Here is a 16,760-nt window from a genome sequence, read left to right as displayed (position 1 = left end):
AGTCACTCTGAGAGGCATCGGCTTCAGCCTCACAGGCAGCATGCACCTCCTTGCCACACGGACCCTCCTGTTTGTGCTTCTAGCTCTTGCCCCATGTCCTGACTCATACCTTAAGATCTTCGCTGGAGGCCCTGCTCCGAGTGCCCCTGCCAAGCAAAGTGAGATAGGTAGCTACTAGGGAGAGAGCCTTTTATTTATTACTAGTTATTTTAGGCCCGTTAAATTAACGGGCGCTAGGAGAGTTGTGCACTCCAGGCCCCCCGCCGCCATTCCTCCTCCTGCCGCCTCCAGCCTCCATGCCGCAGCCGGTCTCCCCAGCCGGGCAAGGGCCCCCCGCCACCGCCGGCCTTCCCTTTCCGGGCCGGCCGCCGCCTGTGGCCTCCGCGGTCGGGCCGGGCCCGCCGTCGCCTCTGTCCCCCCCGCGACCCCATCTCTGGCTGGGCTGCCGCCGGCCTCCGCAGCCGGGCCGGGCCCTTCGCCGTCGGCCTCAGTGCCGCCACCGGCCTCCGCAGCCGGGCCGGGCCCTTCGCCGTCGGCCTCAGTGCCGCCGCCGGCCTCCGCTCTGCCGCCAGCCTCCCCGGCCAGGCCAGGGCCGCCCGCCACCACCAGCCTCCCCTTTCCGGCTTCCCCCGCCGCCTCCTCACCCTGTCCGTTGGCGGCAGCCGTCGCAGCGGCTCTGCCACCGCCACCTCTGCCCTCCCCGTGGCCGCCTCTGGCCTTCCCGTGGCCGGGCAAACAACCGGCCAACATGGCCGCCTGGTCCCAGCGGTCGTGTCTCCCTCAGCGTGTTCTGGGCATGTGCTCCGCACATGCCCAGAACAGCCAAGGGAGACACGGACGCACGCCAAGCACTTTATTATATAGGATTATTAATTTATATATCACCTGACTCCAAAGGCTACAGGCAGTTCATAAAAACAAAACCAGCTATTAAAACATTCAGAAATTAAGTGCCGTCAAGTCAGTGTCGACTCTTAGCAACCACAAATATTCTCTCCAGCATGATCTGACATCAACTTGGCCTTTAAGATATCTCAGTAGTGCATTCATTGTTGTCCTGAGTCCATCCACCTTGCCGTCCTCTTCAGAAATTACAGCAATTAAAAATTTAAGACATTCAAAGAATACTAAAAGCCTGGCTTTAAAAAAGTGTCTTAAGGGCTCTTTTGAAGGCTGGTAAAGATGTAAAACCATGAATGTCTATAGGGAGTACATTCCACAGCCTATGAGTGACTACAGAGAAGGCCCGCTCCTGAGTCACCACCAGACAAACTGGCAGTATATGGAGATGGACCTCTCGATGATCTTTGTGTGCGGTGGGGATCGTGCAGGAGGCGGCACTCTCCCAAGTGACCCGGTCCAAAGCTGTTTAGGGCTTTAAACTTAATTGCCAGCACTTCGTATGGAATCTACCTGAGAGACAGGAAAGGAACCACTGCAAAGCAGTTATACCTATTCCCAAATCCCCCAAACGACCCAGAAGGATACCATGTTTGATAGTATCAAAAGTTGCATAAAGGTCCAGAAGAACCAAAAGAGTCACACTCCCTTTGCCCATTCTTTGGTAGAGATCATCCATCAGGCCGACCAAGAATGTCTCCACCCCATAGCCTGCTCTAAAGCCAGTTTGAAATTAATCTAGATAATCAGTATCATCCAAAACTTCCTGGAGTTGATCAGCCTGGTGTCACCTTTTCAGCAGTGTGAGACTCTCTATGGAATAGCTTCCCCAGTGAGGCTCACCTGGGCATTGGTCACTTTATTCTTTTAGACACCTAGTGAAGACACTTCTGTTTACTCAGACTTTTTAAAAAAAGTTTTAAATATTTTGTATTGTATTTATTTCATATTGTAAACTTGTTATATGTATATACTGCCTTACATCCTAAGACCCCAGGGTGGTTATCAATAATATAAGTGATTAAATAAAAAACAGCAAAAATACAGATAAAATTTATTATTTATTTCCATTCACCTTTTTCTTTTAAGTATATAAATAAGTTAATATATACATATAAATATAAACCACATTTATAAAAATCATAAATATTAACATTGATTGTAGCAGCATGAGGAATCTAAAAATTTAGAATACAGATGTATGCCATTTCCAAAGGTTAGGTTTGTCTGTCCAGCAGTTAATAACAACCAAAGTGCTAAATCCAAATACACATTTAAATGCCTGGTTAATTCAAAGTGGGCTCTAATAATGCAAGTTATCAGCTTTGAAAAGCTTTCCAGTAGTCTGTGTAAAAAGTAGAGTTTCCAGTTAAAAAGTTAATAGCAAGTACCTGGACCTAGCATATTCTAATAGTAAGTATTCACTTGTGCAATAACTTCTAAGTCTGTCGGGCTGCTAAAGCCCATCCTCACATGTTATAACCCATACCAACTGATGTACCCAAACACCCGATATAAAAATACACCAAACGTTCAGCAAAAAACAGTAGCATTTTCCCCATCTATGTCAGCTAACATTTTAACAATTCTTATAGTAGTTACTGTCAGACTATAACAGGCTTTTAAAGTAGTGTTCTAACTGTAAAGAAATTGTTTCACAGAAACAGCAAATGTCCTTTTGATTTAAGGGTCAGTAGTAGTTGCTTCCACAATACAGGAGAATGCAGTTATGCAACAGCATCTTGTAATAACAAAGAAGGTCTTGAGTATTTCCTTAAATGTTCAATGGCACATGTTCTTTTTCCTTTATTGCATGTTTTGACTTTGTGCATTTGTAGATAATCACAGATAAAATAATAATCAGAATGAGGATTCCAACTGTACTGCCTGCTATTATAAGAATTGCATCTAATCCAAGAGCTAGAAGAAAAAGAGATGCAAAAGTTCAGTTAGAGGGAATGCAGTTCATTTGAATTTCCAAAACCTTGGCTGTGGTTTTGGAATTAAGATAATCTGGATTCCAGTCATGAAGTATACTGAATGATTTTCCTTGAAGTGTGAACAGCTTAGGGTCAGTGCCAACATGAACAAACATAGAAAGCTGTCACATACTGAGTCAGACCATTGGTCTATCTAGCTCAGTATTGTCTACACAGGAATCTCTCTCAGCCCTATCTTGGAGAAGCCAGGGAGGGAACTTGAAACCTTCTGCTCTTCCTAGAGCGGCTCCATCCCCTAAGGGGAATATCTTACAGAGCTCACATTTCTAGTCTCCCTTTCATATGCAACCAGGGTGGACCCTGCTTAGCTAAGGGGACAAGTCATGCTTGCTACCACAAGACCAGCTCTCCTCTAAGACCAGCTCTCCTGGAGAAGCCACATTTCATTACATATCTGGACAATTCACATATAAAGCACTGGATGGGAAGCCTTATTTCAAGATGAAAAGGAGCACATGGTTACAGGGAGCGGGATTTTTTTGGGCATACTTTAAACATGAATGGTGGAAAACAAAATAAGGCTGTACCTACAGTTTAACTCTTAGTTCTCACTTGAAGCTGCACTTTTAATTAGCAATCCAGACCCTCTGTTAAGCATTGCATGTCTTCTGAAGCCATTTTGTATTTTTTTTCCAATATGCCCCATATATTTGCTTAAGTGCAACAGAAGTTAAATTCAAAAACTTTGAGAGCCAGACTACAAATTCAGAACTATGACGCAATTCAGCCTTCTAGGTCTGTGCTGCTTCAGGTGGGGACCCCAAAGACTGAATAGCTCCCCTTGTTGAAGGATGTTGTCCTATGCATATTTATGTGTGTGTATGGGTGGGGGGGAGGTGTAAACCCTATTGAAATAAGTGGGATTTACTTTTGAATAAGTTTGAATAGGCTTGTGCTACAGTCAGGATACCAGAGAGAAGACTTCTGGATCAGCCTTCTCTCTAAACACCTAATTGTTTTTATATACCAATCATTTAATTATACTGTGAGGCATTTAAACAAATAATTCTGACATAGTCAGATTACTATAGCCCCGAGAATGTGATATTTCTGAGGATGCAGTCCAATTCTTAATTAGTGCAAAAAATAAATAAATGCAATGTTCTAAACCAAAAAGCTGAAAGTTGAATTATCTTTGTAAAAGGAATATGGCAATCAGAGGAAAAGGGGGAAATCAAAATCAATTTTAAAGTTATTCAGTACAGACAGGTTGTGCACCAATGGCAAAGTAGATGGCAGTGCCCAATACATACCATCCAACTCATCTCTCTTCTTACTAGTACACGACACCATGCTTTCTTGACTTGTACGGTTAAGTGAGCGGGACGGAATGACTGCTTGGACATAGAAGCAATAGTTCTCCCCTCTATCAATTTTAATTTCAAACTGGTTGCTTTTTGTAGTTGCAGTTTTCTGTAAGCGGAGAAAAATTATATTTTAATCTGTAGACAGTTTAGCTTTTAATACAAAACACAGATTGTGTAAATACAAAGTACATAACCATTTAAAGCCTAATATTTGGAAGAGGGCATATTTCATTTTACTGTGGATGAGGGTGTGGTAAGATAGTATAGCGCCATTAAGGCAGATTTCCTAATTAAGATTGTAACAAATTTAAGGAAGAATATTAGCCTTCTGTATTTAACAACCAGTACCTAACAAGATTGTAACCTATGATCCACTTATGTAAAAGTGAACACAGTAGTGAGGACTGCAAATTTGAGTCATCATTTTTAATGCATAGATCAAACGTTTATTACTGCAAGTTGCATTTATTCTTACCTTCTTTCTTATGTTATATTTAATTTTCAAGTGTAAATATTGGTTTTCAGTGCCAACTTGGAATTTCTATTGCATGTGATTTAACATTATTAAAAGTCCAGCAGATGGAATACAGATGCTCACCTTTCCTGTACTTTGGTCTTTCCAGTAGTTTAATGTGTACTCTAGATCATCAACAAATATGTCCCTGATACTTTGGAAGCTTCCATTGTTAAATCTGTAAGGTGTTAGTGGATCTTTTACCACCACTCTCAAAATTCCATTATTTTGTTCAAAATATTCAACCGTGGGTATTCCAATCTCAGCTAGAAGAAAAGTATGTTTACATTACACCTGGGAATGAGTGTAAAAATCTGCAACACCTAACATGTTTTTATTCCTAAAATAAAAAGCTAAGTTTTAATATTGCATTGTAAAGGGTAACTTATCTTTTCATAGGGTAGTGTAGAGAGATAAATGTAGGCACCACAGGACCTAATCCTCAGACTTACAAGGAGACTTGCTTATTGTAGAAGTGCCAACAATGAGATGCACCACACATCATAAACCATGTAGGGTATTCACACATTATATTGTAAATGCATACAGATGTCTGCATGAATGTGACTTTACATGCATTCAGTTTAGAAGTTAAAACAGGGATAGGAGGACCCCTCAAAAATGTATAGTTGCATGTGCTGCTGTATGTATATCAGACATAATATGTTAACTGTATGTGCATACAGCTTGACCTTCATGTTTACACTGTATGCAGATTGTATGTGTATTGGAACTCCTCATGTTAATAAGGCTATGATGATACTGGCAAAAAAGGGACATTACAAGCCCTGTGCAGACATCCTTTGGTTTTGTTTATGGGAGGGAGGGCATCACAATTACAGCAGCAGGCATGTCTTCCCTCCACACACCAGACAGATTGGCTGGACTGTTCACAGTCCAGATTGGCTGGACTGTTCACATAAGAGCTTCTGTGCAGATACATCAATCCCATTACTGATCTGCTGGAAAAAGGAGGCTTACAGATCTCCCCAGTGAACCCTGTGCAGGCATTCCAACCAACGTATAAAGGCTGAGGACTAGCATCATGATAGCAATCCCCTGCCTGTATGCATGCAAAAGCAAATATGCACAGGGATGTGGCCTTGGAAAGAGATTTGTTAAAAGCTATCTATAATCAGACAGGTGTTATGTACTATAGCATGCAGCATCTACTGGAATATTTATAAGTTAAAAACATTTACATAGCTCGTTCACACATGAATGTGAATCACACTGTCACTCCCGGACAGTTAACAGGTAGTGGCCGACATCCTGACTAATGAAGCACTGGTGCAACAGTGTTGCATTCCAGACTAAGGATCTAAACTAAGGAAAAATGATCTCCTGTTCCTTCTGCAGCTGCCTGCACCATCTGAAAATGTGTCCCTGAGCCTGGTGGATAGGCAATAACAGGGGACACCCTTTGTCAGTCTTGGAATCTACAAACAGAATCTTATGCTAATATTTTCTACTTACTTTGACTGTAAGGTGTGAATTTTGGAGAGAGCTCATAAGGAGGGGTGTCATAATCATCTTCCCTGTGTCGCATCACAGAGTATATGCGAGCAGTGTAGGTATCTTTGACATTCTTCAGCACTTTAGTAACATCACATTCTGTTTTTGTAATATCAACACATGTTTTCTTTCTGTCCAATCCTTCCCTGTAAACAAAAATGTAATGCAGACACTATAACATGTAACCCATTAAGTAAGTGTGCATGTATGTCAGTGAGTGAAGGGGGACTGGTTGAATTAACTCAGAAAACTGCTGTCTTTTCCACATTATGTACATAGCTTTTACCTTGCGGCACAAAAGTTCTAAACAAAGCACATCTGCTTGTGTTTTGTAAGCTGGGTCAATCAAATTAACAAAACCAGCAGTTGTCCTGCCCATGTCCATGATTACGTAATACAGGCTGACGTCCAGACTAAACCTCTGCTGATAAACCAAAGTTTTCTGTTATGCGATTCTGGGGTGTACGTGTGTGCAGGAGTAGGCTTTTTGGTTATCTTCCCTTTGCAACCACCAGTGCCTCTTGAAACTATCCCCCCGAGGATCCCCCAGCCCTCAGAGACATAGTTTTGGGAAGCCACAGGCAGCTGCAGAGGAAAGGGTAGATGACCAAACCACCCTCAAGATCACCTGCTTCACTGACACAGGCTTAATCCAGGAGCTCATCCAGAGGATGATATATCCAACTTGCAAGTTATAATAATAGATATAACTAGTAATTAGTGGTGTTATCCCCCTCTTCCAACCAGCCAAACTGCCGTTCTTTATGGGCCCAAACAGGTTCATGAACATCCCTACTAGTAATCCACACAAGGCACAAAGACTACACATACTATTCTTAGTGGTGGTTGACAATCTACAGCAGGCTTCCCCAACCTGCTGCTCTCCAGATGTTGCTGAACTACAACTTCCAGCATACCCAGCCACAAAAAATAGTGTCTAGGGATGCTGGGAGTTGGAGTTCAGCAACATCTGGAGGGCCGCAGGTTGGGGAAAACCTGATCTACAGCAAGCAATCCGTGAAAAAACTGCTTTTGGTTAGTATAAAAAGAGTTTGAAAAGGCACAATCAATTCATGAATCTTCAAAACTGCCAGCAGATGGTGCTAGGAATGATTACACATCCTTGTATGCTGTGTGCAGTCCTTGATTTATTATCATAATTTGCACTGAAGCCGTAATATCACTCTCTGGAAAAGCCCTGCATGTTGGCCACAGAGTATAGATAGGGAAATATGCTCTTATTTAGTATCATATAAAGGTTCATGTCTTGAATTTAACAGGCAACAGCCACCTCCTGCCTTCAATAACCCTAAACTCTTGATTAAAGTAGCTTCAGCTTGTAGGGATGTGGCACGGAACCAGTTCAGAGGTCCTTTATGGTTCGGAAGACTGGTGATTTGCCTGGCTCGAGTGGGGGGAATCTCTTTAAGGATGGGGGCGGGTGCTCTTACCCCTCCCGCTGCATTCTCCCCACCAGCGCTGCCTTTTAAAATTGTCTGGTGGGGCGGCAGTGTACCTCCTTGGGCCGGAAGTGACTGGAAGTTATTGCTCTATGTGCGCATGTCATGAAATGTGTGTGTGCAGCAGCAACTTCCGGTTACTTGCGGTCTGAGGCGACAAGGAGGTATGCTGCCGCCCCACCGGACCCTTTTAAAAGGCAGCACCGGTGAGGGAAATGTGGCAGGAAAGGAAAGAGCACCTTCCACATCCTTCAAGAGATCCCACCACCTTCAAACCGGCAGGCTCCGGTTCCGTGCACACCACTATTAGCTTGCTGTGGAAAGCCAACACTTGAAGAATATAATTTATTTATTTTTAAGTAACTATTGTTTGGTATTAGTTCTTTTAGCCTCCCCCCTTTAGTGTGTGTGTGGGGGGGGGGAGCCAACAGCATAAGTATGATCTACTACTTCTTCCTGCTTAGCTTTACTACTGCTACAGGAAGCTAGACCCTGTGTACTAGTTTGTTTCTGAAACTGGCTTCCATTTATTACATTTATGAAAGAGGTATAATTTAAAAAATCAATAAGTAACAGCTTTGTTTACATATTAAACAGACTTTAAGTTAAGGATTCATTTTTAATTATTACTGCAATATCTAAGATTTTGTATGATTAGGTGTTTTATATGCATCTATGTTTTTCTATCTTTTTAATTTTCTTAAAATACATTACACTCTGAAATCTGTGCAGACGTTATGGACAACACCACATTAGCTATTGCGGCAGGCTGCCATTGCATCCTCTGGTTCACCTGCAAGCTATGCTACAGTGCTGTGCATATCCTATGGGCCAAATATAGACTGATAAAAAGCCAATGCAACACCAAATTGTGAATTTGCATCCCTGTACAGACACTCTATTCATTTGTTCATTCATTCACCACCCTTCCTAAAATGGCTAGGGGCAGTTTAAATTCAAACACACATTTTGCTTTTAATTATCTTTGGACAATTTAAAAGCAGATTAAAATTAAAACTAGATATTATTAAAAGCTAGGCTAAAAAGATGGGTCTTTAAAGTTCTCCTGGAGGTCTCCAAGGAAGATAATCCTCTCATATTCATGGGGAGCGAGTTCCACAACCTATGGGTGACAACTGAGAAGGCCCGATCCCAGGTCACTACCAGATGAACTGGTGGCACCCGAAGATGGACCCCTACTGATGACCTCAATGAGCGGTGGGAATCTTGTGGGAATCTTGTAGAGAAAGGTGCTTTCTCAGGTAACCCAGACCTAAGACGTTCAGGGTTAGGTCCCTGAATTTATCTACTAGTGTGCAAACTGATATTTGCCTTGAGAGTGTGGGAGGAGAGAAATAAAACATTCAGTGAACAGGGTCAAATTCTAATTGAACTGTGTAAGTACACAGTCTGACCTAAACTGAAGTTATGGGCAACAGACAGCTCCTCCTTCATTATTGCAAAATGCAGATCCTGAGGCTCTTTCATAGTGTCCAAATTTGTCTAAACCAAAGTTGTCTTTTTTTCTTTTTCTTAGTATACAGCCTGAAGAAGAGCAGTGAGGAACTTGAACTTTTGCAGAGTACTTTGTTATATTTTAGTTGGTCCTCACAGGGGTATTACTGTATTTGACTTCTGAATCAACCTAGGTAATTTTGTAGTCCTCTTTATGTTCTTTAGCTATCTGAACTTTGCAATATGTTCCGTTTTAATATTATGAATATTTATAGCAATCAGCTAAACAACATGCAAGTTCATTATCTCTTGGACAAACTCCGTAACAATCAGCTTTCTTTCTATAAAGTTCTAAGCACTTAAAGCTTGAACCTGTGTGTGTAGACTCAAAAGTGAGCAGCACAAATTTTGTGGCTCTCGTTCTCAACCCACCCACCCTGCGGCTGCTCCCATGTTAGTCAATGGGACAGAATGTTCATGAGCTAATGGAACTCAGTGGCTAAAAGGGGGGAAAGGAGGGATTCAGCAAAAAGAGCAGGAGATTTTTCAGCTTGAAGAATACTCCCTCAAGTTATCCCTTCTGCCTCTGACGGGCAAAGCTGCCCAATAGTCTCCACAGAAGAAAATGCTGAACTTCTGTGGCTCCCTCAACAGTCAGATAACCCTGTTCTGTTTCTGAAGGGAAAGGCGTTTGATATAGTTAGGCTCAAGTAACACTTGCACACCATGGACATACTGCAACATCTTGCTGCGAGGCCTTTTTTTTTTTTTTTTTTTAAATTTCCAAGTACATACAGGCAGACCTCACTATGCATGGATTCATTATCCACCGTTTCACATATCCTCAGTTGGGTAATTGACATCCAACCTCAGCATATGGGGGGGGGGTGGCTAAAAAAGAGGTTAATTGATGGGTTAACCTCCCCAATTTGCATAGGTGCAATGACTCATTATTCACAATTTCATTACTTACAGTTGTAGGCGAGGAACAGAACACCTGAGAATAACAAGGTGCTCTGTATGGCTAAGATCAGGGTAGATCTGTGGTGGCATTCTTCATCCCTACTTTCATATCATTTCTCAATTTCCCCCATTAATAGCATTAAACAAGATCCAAGAGAAAGGACATATGCACCTAATGCAACTTACCCATCTATTTCAACTGTATAAGAATAATCAGTTGGCTCAGGTTCCCATCGCAGCAGAGTCTTAAAATTGATGGATGACCAGGTAATATTAGTTGCTGTCAATACTTTGGAGTTGCCTTTAAATATGGAATAGACAGAATTATGTTTAGTCAAGTTATTCTGGCTAACACCATACACTAAAATACTTTGAGCATGACTAAGATAACCAAGGATATATTATCTACATACAAATGTATCAACTTTACATTTTTTAATTTTCATGACTTCTCCTAAAGCTTGCAGAGGGTAGACAAAAATTCTCTTAACACCTCTCTCAAAACTATAGTTCCCAGGCTTCCTGGGGAGAAGGAAGCCAGTCCGCTCAGGCTGTAGCATAGGTATGCCCCAAGAATTTAAGAAATTGAGGAAAACAGAACAAATCACTGTATTTGTGCCATGGAAATCCCTTTTCTATGCTGAATATGTACAGATAGTCCCTTTACTTGTGTTCCCATTTCTTTTCCATTTATCACATATGTATGCTCCTCACAATCACTATTTCCCAACAGCAGTACCCTGTTATCCTTGTTTCTCAGACACTTGATCCATGTGTTTTAAAATGGGCTTTTGAAATTTTGGAAGCCATAATTTACATTTTGCTTGACATGAGTTAGTTTAAATCACTAGGCTTCTTTAATGCACCCTTGTATTATACTAGCATTACTGGAAGACCTGTTTTTTTTTTTTTTAAAGAACTAATTCTACTTTCAAAAGTATATAACTTGTATTTGTAAAAAGTGTCGAGAGAGAGAGAGTCAGTCTCAATACACTGCTAGTGATTTTCCTTTCAATTACTATGAGAATTTCTCATTTATTTTATTTATTTTTACATTTCTATCCCACTTTTCCTCTAAGAAGCCCAGAGCAGTGCACATGGTCATGTTTATCCTCACAACCATCCTGTGAGGTAGGTTAGGCTATGAGATGCACGACTGGCCCAGAATCACCCAGTGAGTTTCATGGCTGAACGGGCATTTGAACTCAGGTCTCCCAGGTCCTAACCACTTCACCATACTTGTTGCCTATTTACAAGAAGCTACTTTATATTTTAATGTAATTTTGTGGAATTTTATTGTATTAACTTTTGTAAACCACTTTGGGATGAGTTTTATGAAAGACCATGTATAGATTGAACAAATCAATAAAATATATAAGCTTAATTTCTTTTAGAATAGACCTACTAATACCCTGATTATGTTAAACTAGAATAAAAAGCACGAGTACAATGCTAGGGAGATCAAGGGCTCTGGGCTCCTTGGAGGAAGAGCGGGATATAAAATGAAATAATTATAATTATAAAACCTAGCAAATTGCTCTGAAACAAATGATACACTATTTTAGAAGGCAAAAAAGTACAGAATATTATTTCTACCTACCTATCGCTTTCTGGATATTTTATTTTTCATCCCAAAGTAGCTCACTAGATTGTGTGAAAATTGTGCACTTTTAAAAAGTTGTTCTGTCGAGTCAGTGTCGACTCCTGGCAACCACCGAGTCATGTGGTTTTCTTTGGTAGAATACAGGAGTGGTTTACCATTGCCATTTCCAGCGCAGAATGAAATTATGCCTTTCAACATCTTCCTATATCACTGCTGCCTGATATAGGTGTTCCCCATAGTCTGGGAAACATACCAGTGGGGATTTGAACCAGCAACCTCTTGCGCCCTAGGCAAGACTTTTTTAGGATCAACTATAAACAGGGAAGTAGTTTGCTATCTTTATAAACAGGGTAGAAGAGTCTGACTGGAACAGCTATTTCACACATTGTACAGACTTACACTGGAATTGTGTTGTGAGCTTTGAAATGAATATATGTTCTGGAATCTGGGCAATAGATGTTTATGTGCAAAAGTGTTCCAGTACCTCCACTTCCAAGGTATCCAAACCAGCCAAGTTCACAAATAACTTAGGAAAACATGAGAATGTTTTAAGCCATATAACTGCCAAATAACCCATGTCCTAGTGCCTATTAAAAACAGATTCTGGCAAGAAAATTTTTCATAACAATTAACACCACAAGGCAGTACATCCAAGAAACTGTTCTTGAGTGTCTCCAACATACCCGCTGTTCTTCTAACAACTGTATTTACAAGATTATGATGATTGATGATGATGATAAACTTCATTAGCCGCTTACTCCATAGCAAATTGTTCTCTGGGAAGCTTACAAAATGGCTATTCCGACCCATATCATTCAATCAATTACACCTCAATTTAGGAAAAGCATTTTTCTTTCAGTCCTGTACCAAAGCGGTACTCAGATATAAATCCTCATGATTTCAGTGGAGCTTGCTTCCTAGCAAGGATGCACAATTTAGCCGTAGTCTTTTGCAGCAAAAACAGAGTACTGGTGGGGAAAATGCGGGAGGGAGAAGTGCATTTTACAGGTGGGCAAGCTCAGCTGTGCCCGACAGGTTAGATTTCTGAAAAGGAAGTGGGTGGGTTGCGGGGCAAGCCACTAGTCTTGCGGGGGGAAAGGATTGCCCTCTTGTCCCCCACCCCAGAGCTGCCCTTGAGGAGCCCTAAAGTTTAACAAATTTACTGCGGCATTGCAAAGAAAAATAAAACATCTAATGAAAGAATGAGCACGCAAATCCTAAGAAACGATGGGAACAATCTCTACCATCGCTACAGGTAGATTGCGCGGGAAAGGCTGCACCCACGGCGCAATTTTATGCTCTTCTGCGCAGAAAAAAAAAAGTCCTAGTGAATACAAGGGGACTGACTCCCGCTCGAGCGGGACCGCAGCTTCACAGAGAGGGGAAGGCTTCCAAGGGGAGTCAAGAGTGCGCAGGAGTTGCTGCTCTCTCGCGCGCATCGTCTGCTCACTCACCTGAGCTGGGCCGTACCAAGGAGAAGAGCGCGCAGAGGAGCAAGGCTCGGCTACAAGTCACGGCCGCCGCCAGAAAGTACCGTGTGGTTATCGCCATCCCGCCTAGCGATAGGAAAGCAGCAGAGAGAGGAAGTCCGGCGCACCGCTGCACTGATGCCTTCGTTCAGGTAAAAGCGGTTGGCGTCTCAAAGACACTGCTGCGACTTGCGAGAGAGAGATTGGCCCAAGGAGACGTGTGGCGTCCGTTTTATAGTACTCGAGGAAAGTCCAGACGGGGGTGGCTGGCTGAGACTGAGTCACCGCCGAGCCGCCCGCTGGCTGGCTGTGATTCAGTTCTCACGCTCTCCATGCAGGGCCGCTCCTGGTTTCCTCCAGCCAGGTGTGCTGTGCGCGGGCAGGGAGGGGTCCAGGTGCCTGGCTAGTAAGCGGGGGCAAAGGGTGCGCAGGCTGCTGCGGAGGCTAGAGGAGGCGGAGGCAAGCCGAAGAGAAGTAGTAGTAGTCCCATTAGCGCTGCGCCTGCTTTTTGTTTTTAAATAGAGAAAAAGAGGTTCCTTGTTGCTCAGGAAACGCAGCAGAGGACACGACCCCTGCGCCACGGAAGCCGCCGCTTTCCACCCCCATTCAGAGGGGGATGGGTTGGAGTAGAATATCATCGAGGTCGGGCAAAGGAATTGTTGCTCAATAAAGGGTCTCTCCTAGGGCAACCACCATCCCATCCCGCTCCTCCTCCCCCCCTCTCCCAGCATAGCTGGAATGGTTTTAACAGGAAGCTTAGAGGCAATAATCTTACAGTGTAAAACTTTGCTAACCCCCTTATCCACGCTCGGGGAAAGCTGCTGCACCTGCTGAATTTCCTCCTGCTAAACAGAAGTTAAAAGAACAGGGGCTCTGCCAGAAAGATGTGCCAAGTGTAGTCTCCCGTAGAGCCAGACAGGAGCAACTCTCGAACATATGTATTTATTTTTCTGTGAAACCGCTTTGAGAACTTTGGTTGAAGTGCGGTATATAAATATTCATAGTAGTTGCAGTAGAACAACAACCAGCTTCGAGGAGCAAAGGGCTGGCAAGGAACGTTATTAGGGGAGCAAGGATTTTGCTATACATACAGTACTTATAGAGGTAACGTAATTAATGAATCTTATATCTCCCTGGCTTTACTGGCTTCTGCATCTTGTTTTGGGGTAGAGGAGTGAGGTGTCTTTAAACAACGGAGATCTTTTAAAATAATTCAGGCTATGGAGCAGCGGGGAAGTGCTTGACTAACAAGCAGAAGGTTGCCATTTTTAATCCCCGCTGGTATGTTTCCCAGAAACATCTATTGTGGGCAACAGCAATATAGGAAGATGCTGAAAGGCATCATCTCCTACTGCACGGGAGATGGCAATGGTAAACTCCTCCTGTATTCTACCAAAGAAAACCACAGTGCTCTGTGGGCGCCAGGAGTCGAAATCGACTTGACGGCACGTTTATAATACACTATGACTAGTGGTCTGACACTTTGCTGTAAAGGTCAGGTCTGGTCTGGTGGATGGGGGAGCAGGACATATTTGGGGGGGAGCACTTGCTATTCCTGTGTAGAGCATTCCTAAAGTATTATCTCTTTAAAATATTTAATAGTATTTGGTGAGTGGAAGAGGAGAATTTTCTGAGTGACTTAATTACACTTATGTATGAATGTATGAGTGCTTTTTAAGTCCTGCTCTTCCTCTTAGGATAGCTTGACGTCTATAGCTCTCTCCCCTCTTCATTTTATTCTCCACACAACTCTTTGAGGTAGATTAGGGTCAGAGAGAATTGACTAGCTCAAGGTCACCTGTGAGCTTCAGTGGGGATTGGAATGATGGTAATCCTATTTCCACCACATTATCATTTTAAAAATTATTATTACATTTATATCCCGCTCTTCCTCCGAGGAGCCCAGAGCTGTGTACTACATACTTAAGTTTATCCTCACAACAACCCTGTGAAGTAGGTTAGGCTGAGAGAAAAGTGACTGGCCCAGAGTCACCCAGCAAGTATCATGGCTGAATGGGGATTTGAACTCAGGTCTCCCAGGTCCTAGTCCAGCACTCTAACCACTACACCACACTGGCAACATTCAGAAATCAGTGGGAAAACATTTATGTCTTGCAGGCCATTCTGCTGCTGATCAAATAGTCACCATTCTTAAACAAAGTGGCTGACATTCTGAATAAATTACTCGGTTGAATTCCTATTGAAATTTAGACTACTTCTGGAGTCTGGAAAGGGAAGACTCCAGCATGAAGTTGCTGAATTAGAACCAAATCTCTTAGTAAATTCAGACTTAAATCAAGATTTGGTTTCTTTCCTGTCACAGATGTTAATTAACATATCAAGAAGATTGTGATATCACTATCAACTGTGAATGTGAATTGTCACAGTGCTTATCTTATATACATTTAAGTTTTACATAGAATTGTTTCAGCCCATATCTCTTGTGTCCCCAGTTATATCTTCCATATTCAAGTCACACACAAAATATCTTTTTCAGGTAAGCGTTTGTATTTGGGTGTACTGGAGCATGGCTTCGAATCCTTGTAGCATAATTTGCAATTTCTTATCCTCAAACTCCTTACAGGATTTTTGGGAAGAGTCTCTGTTTCCAAGAAGGAAAGAAGAGAGAGGAATCTGATATACTTGGTGTGGGAGAAATACATAAACCTGTTCCTGTTTTTCTGTGTGCATAGATCAATGATTTTCACCATTTTTCAAGTGAGTGCTCATCTGTCAAAAAACTTTCAGTGTGAGAGCCATTTCCCACTGTGCTGAACTCCACGCAGTACTGTACTTTTGTCAGGGTTGGGAGAACTTTTAAGAGAAACAGAGTCTTCCTTAATGAGCTTTATGAGGCAGGCGCTGGGAAGGGCTACGCTTCCCAGCACTCTGTTCATGCCTTCAAAGATGGTGCAGGGCCTCAAGAGGGTTCTTTTTCCCTTAAAGGACCCCCTTGGTGATGGGTAAAGTGCTGGGAGAGCGTGCATTAGTGCCCTGTTGCTGGGCACAGCCCCCTGGCACAAGACATGTTTCACTGACATGTTTTGCCTTGATCAATAGTCTCTCTTTTTCATACACACATGCAGCAGCATTACCTCTTTGTTTTGCACACGCACGTAGTGAAAGCAACAGTTCTTTCTCACATGCACGCTTCTATTTCCCCATTCTTCTGTCTACTGCTGTTGACTCTGGGGGAGACCATTTTTACTTTGAGAAGGTGCTCTACTAACTTGTTCTTGGTTAATTGACTGAGTAAATGTGATCCTTAAATATACAAACGATTTTTACTCAAACTCTGCAATATCCTTAGAATTCTGCCAGGTTTTAAACTGGCGGAGACACAGAGGTATATTTTGGGTGGAGACATAAAAGGTCAAAAACAGAGGAACTCCTCACTTCAAAGTGTTCAAACTGCTATCATTCAGCCACTCTTCAATGTATTTTAAATTACATTGGACCATGATATCCCTCCTCATGTAGATCCACAGTGCCAATTATCATACTGATAGGACAGATTGTCTTGATTTTTTTTTTTTAATGATCAGGATGTTCAGACTTTATCACAGTAGATTGT

General features: G+C 42.4%; 2 protein-coding genes across 10 annotated transcripts in view; one reads left to right on the top strand and one right to left on the bottom strand.

Annotated features, from left to right (window-relative positions):
* Positions 1-1,942: 1,942 nt before the first annotated feature.
* F3 (coagulation factor III, tissue factor) lies at positions 1,943-13,303 on the bottom strand. Its single transcript, XM_053244997.1, has 6 exons — positions 13,172-13,303; positions 10,301-10,415; positions 6,198-6,382; positions 4,806-4,987; positions 4,154-4,313; positions 1,943-2,820 (listed from the first exon to the last, which is right to left on the bottom strand). Exons 1-6 carry the CDS (start codon positions 13,266-13,268, stop codon positions 2,675-2,677), a joined length of 885 nt encoding a protein of 294 aa, XP_053100972.1. The 5' UTR covers positions 13,269-13,303; the 3' UTR covers positions 1,943-2,674.
* Positions 9,250-16,760, top strand: part of SLC44A3 (solute carrier family 44 member 3) — a 215,791-nt gene continuing 208,280 nt past the window's right edge. For 2 of the 9 annotated variants that reach the window (XM_053244982.1, XM_053244975.1), the window contains exons 1-2: positions 13,962-14,290; positions 15,771-15,904. The gene's annotated coding sequence lies outside the window, so the exon portion shown is untranslated. Of the gene's footprint in view, positions 9,346-13,195; positions 13,339-13,961; positions 14,291-15,770; positions 15,905-16,760 lie in introns of those variants that run through there. The other 7 variants (XM_053244984.1, XM_053244976.1, XM_053244977.1 and 4 more) reach the window with 6 other exon arrangements.

This window comes from Hemicordylus capensis, chromosome 4 (genome assembly GCF_027244095.1).
Source record: "Hemicordylus capensis ecotype Gifberg chromosome 4, rHemCap1.1.pri, whole genome shotgun sequence".
In the NCBI taxonomy this organism is placed as follows: Eukaryota; Metazoa; Chordata; class Lepidosauria; order Squamata; family Cordylidae; genus Hemicordylus; species Hemicordylus capensis.
This window is presented reverse-complemented; position numbering and strand designations above follow the sequence as displayed.

Bases quoted from the DNA above. Each gene is read 5' to 3' on its own strand.
- F3 (XM_053244997.1), bottom strand. From the start codon at position 13,268: ATGGCGATAACCACACGGTACTTTCTGGCGGCGGCCGTGACTTGTAGC. The intron at 4,314-4,805 runs GTGAGCATCTGT...CTCCGCTTACAG, and splicing joins AAGACCAAAGTACAGGAAAG to AAAACTGCAACTACAAAAAG. The intron at 2,821-4,153 runs GTATGTATTGGG...TTTTTCTTCTAG, and splicing joins GAAGAGAGATGAGTTGGATG to CTCTTGGATTAGATGCAATT.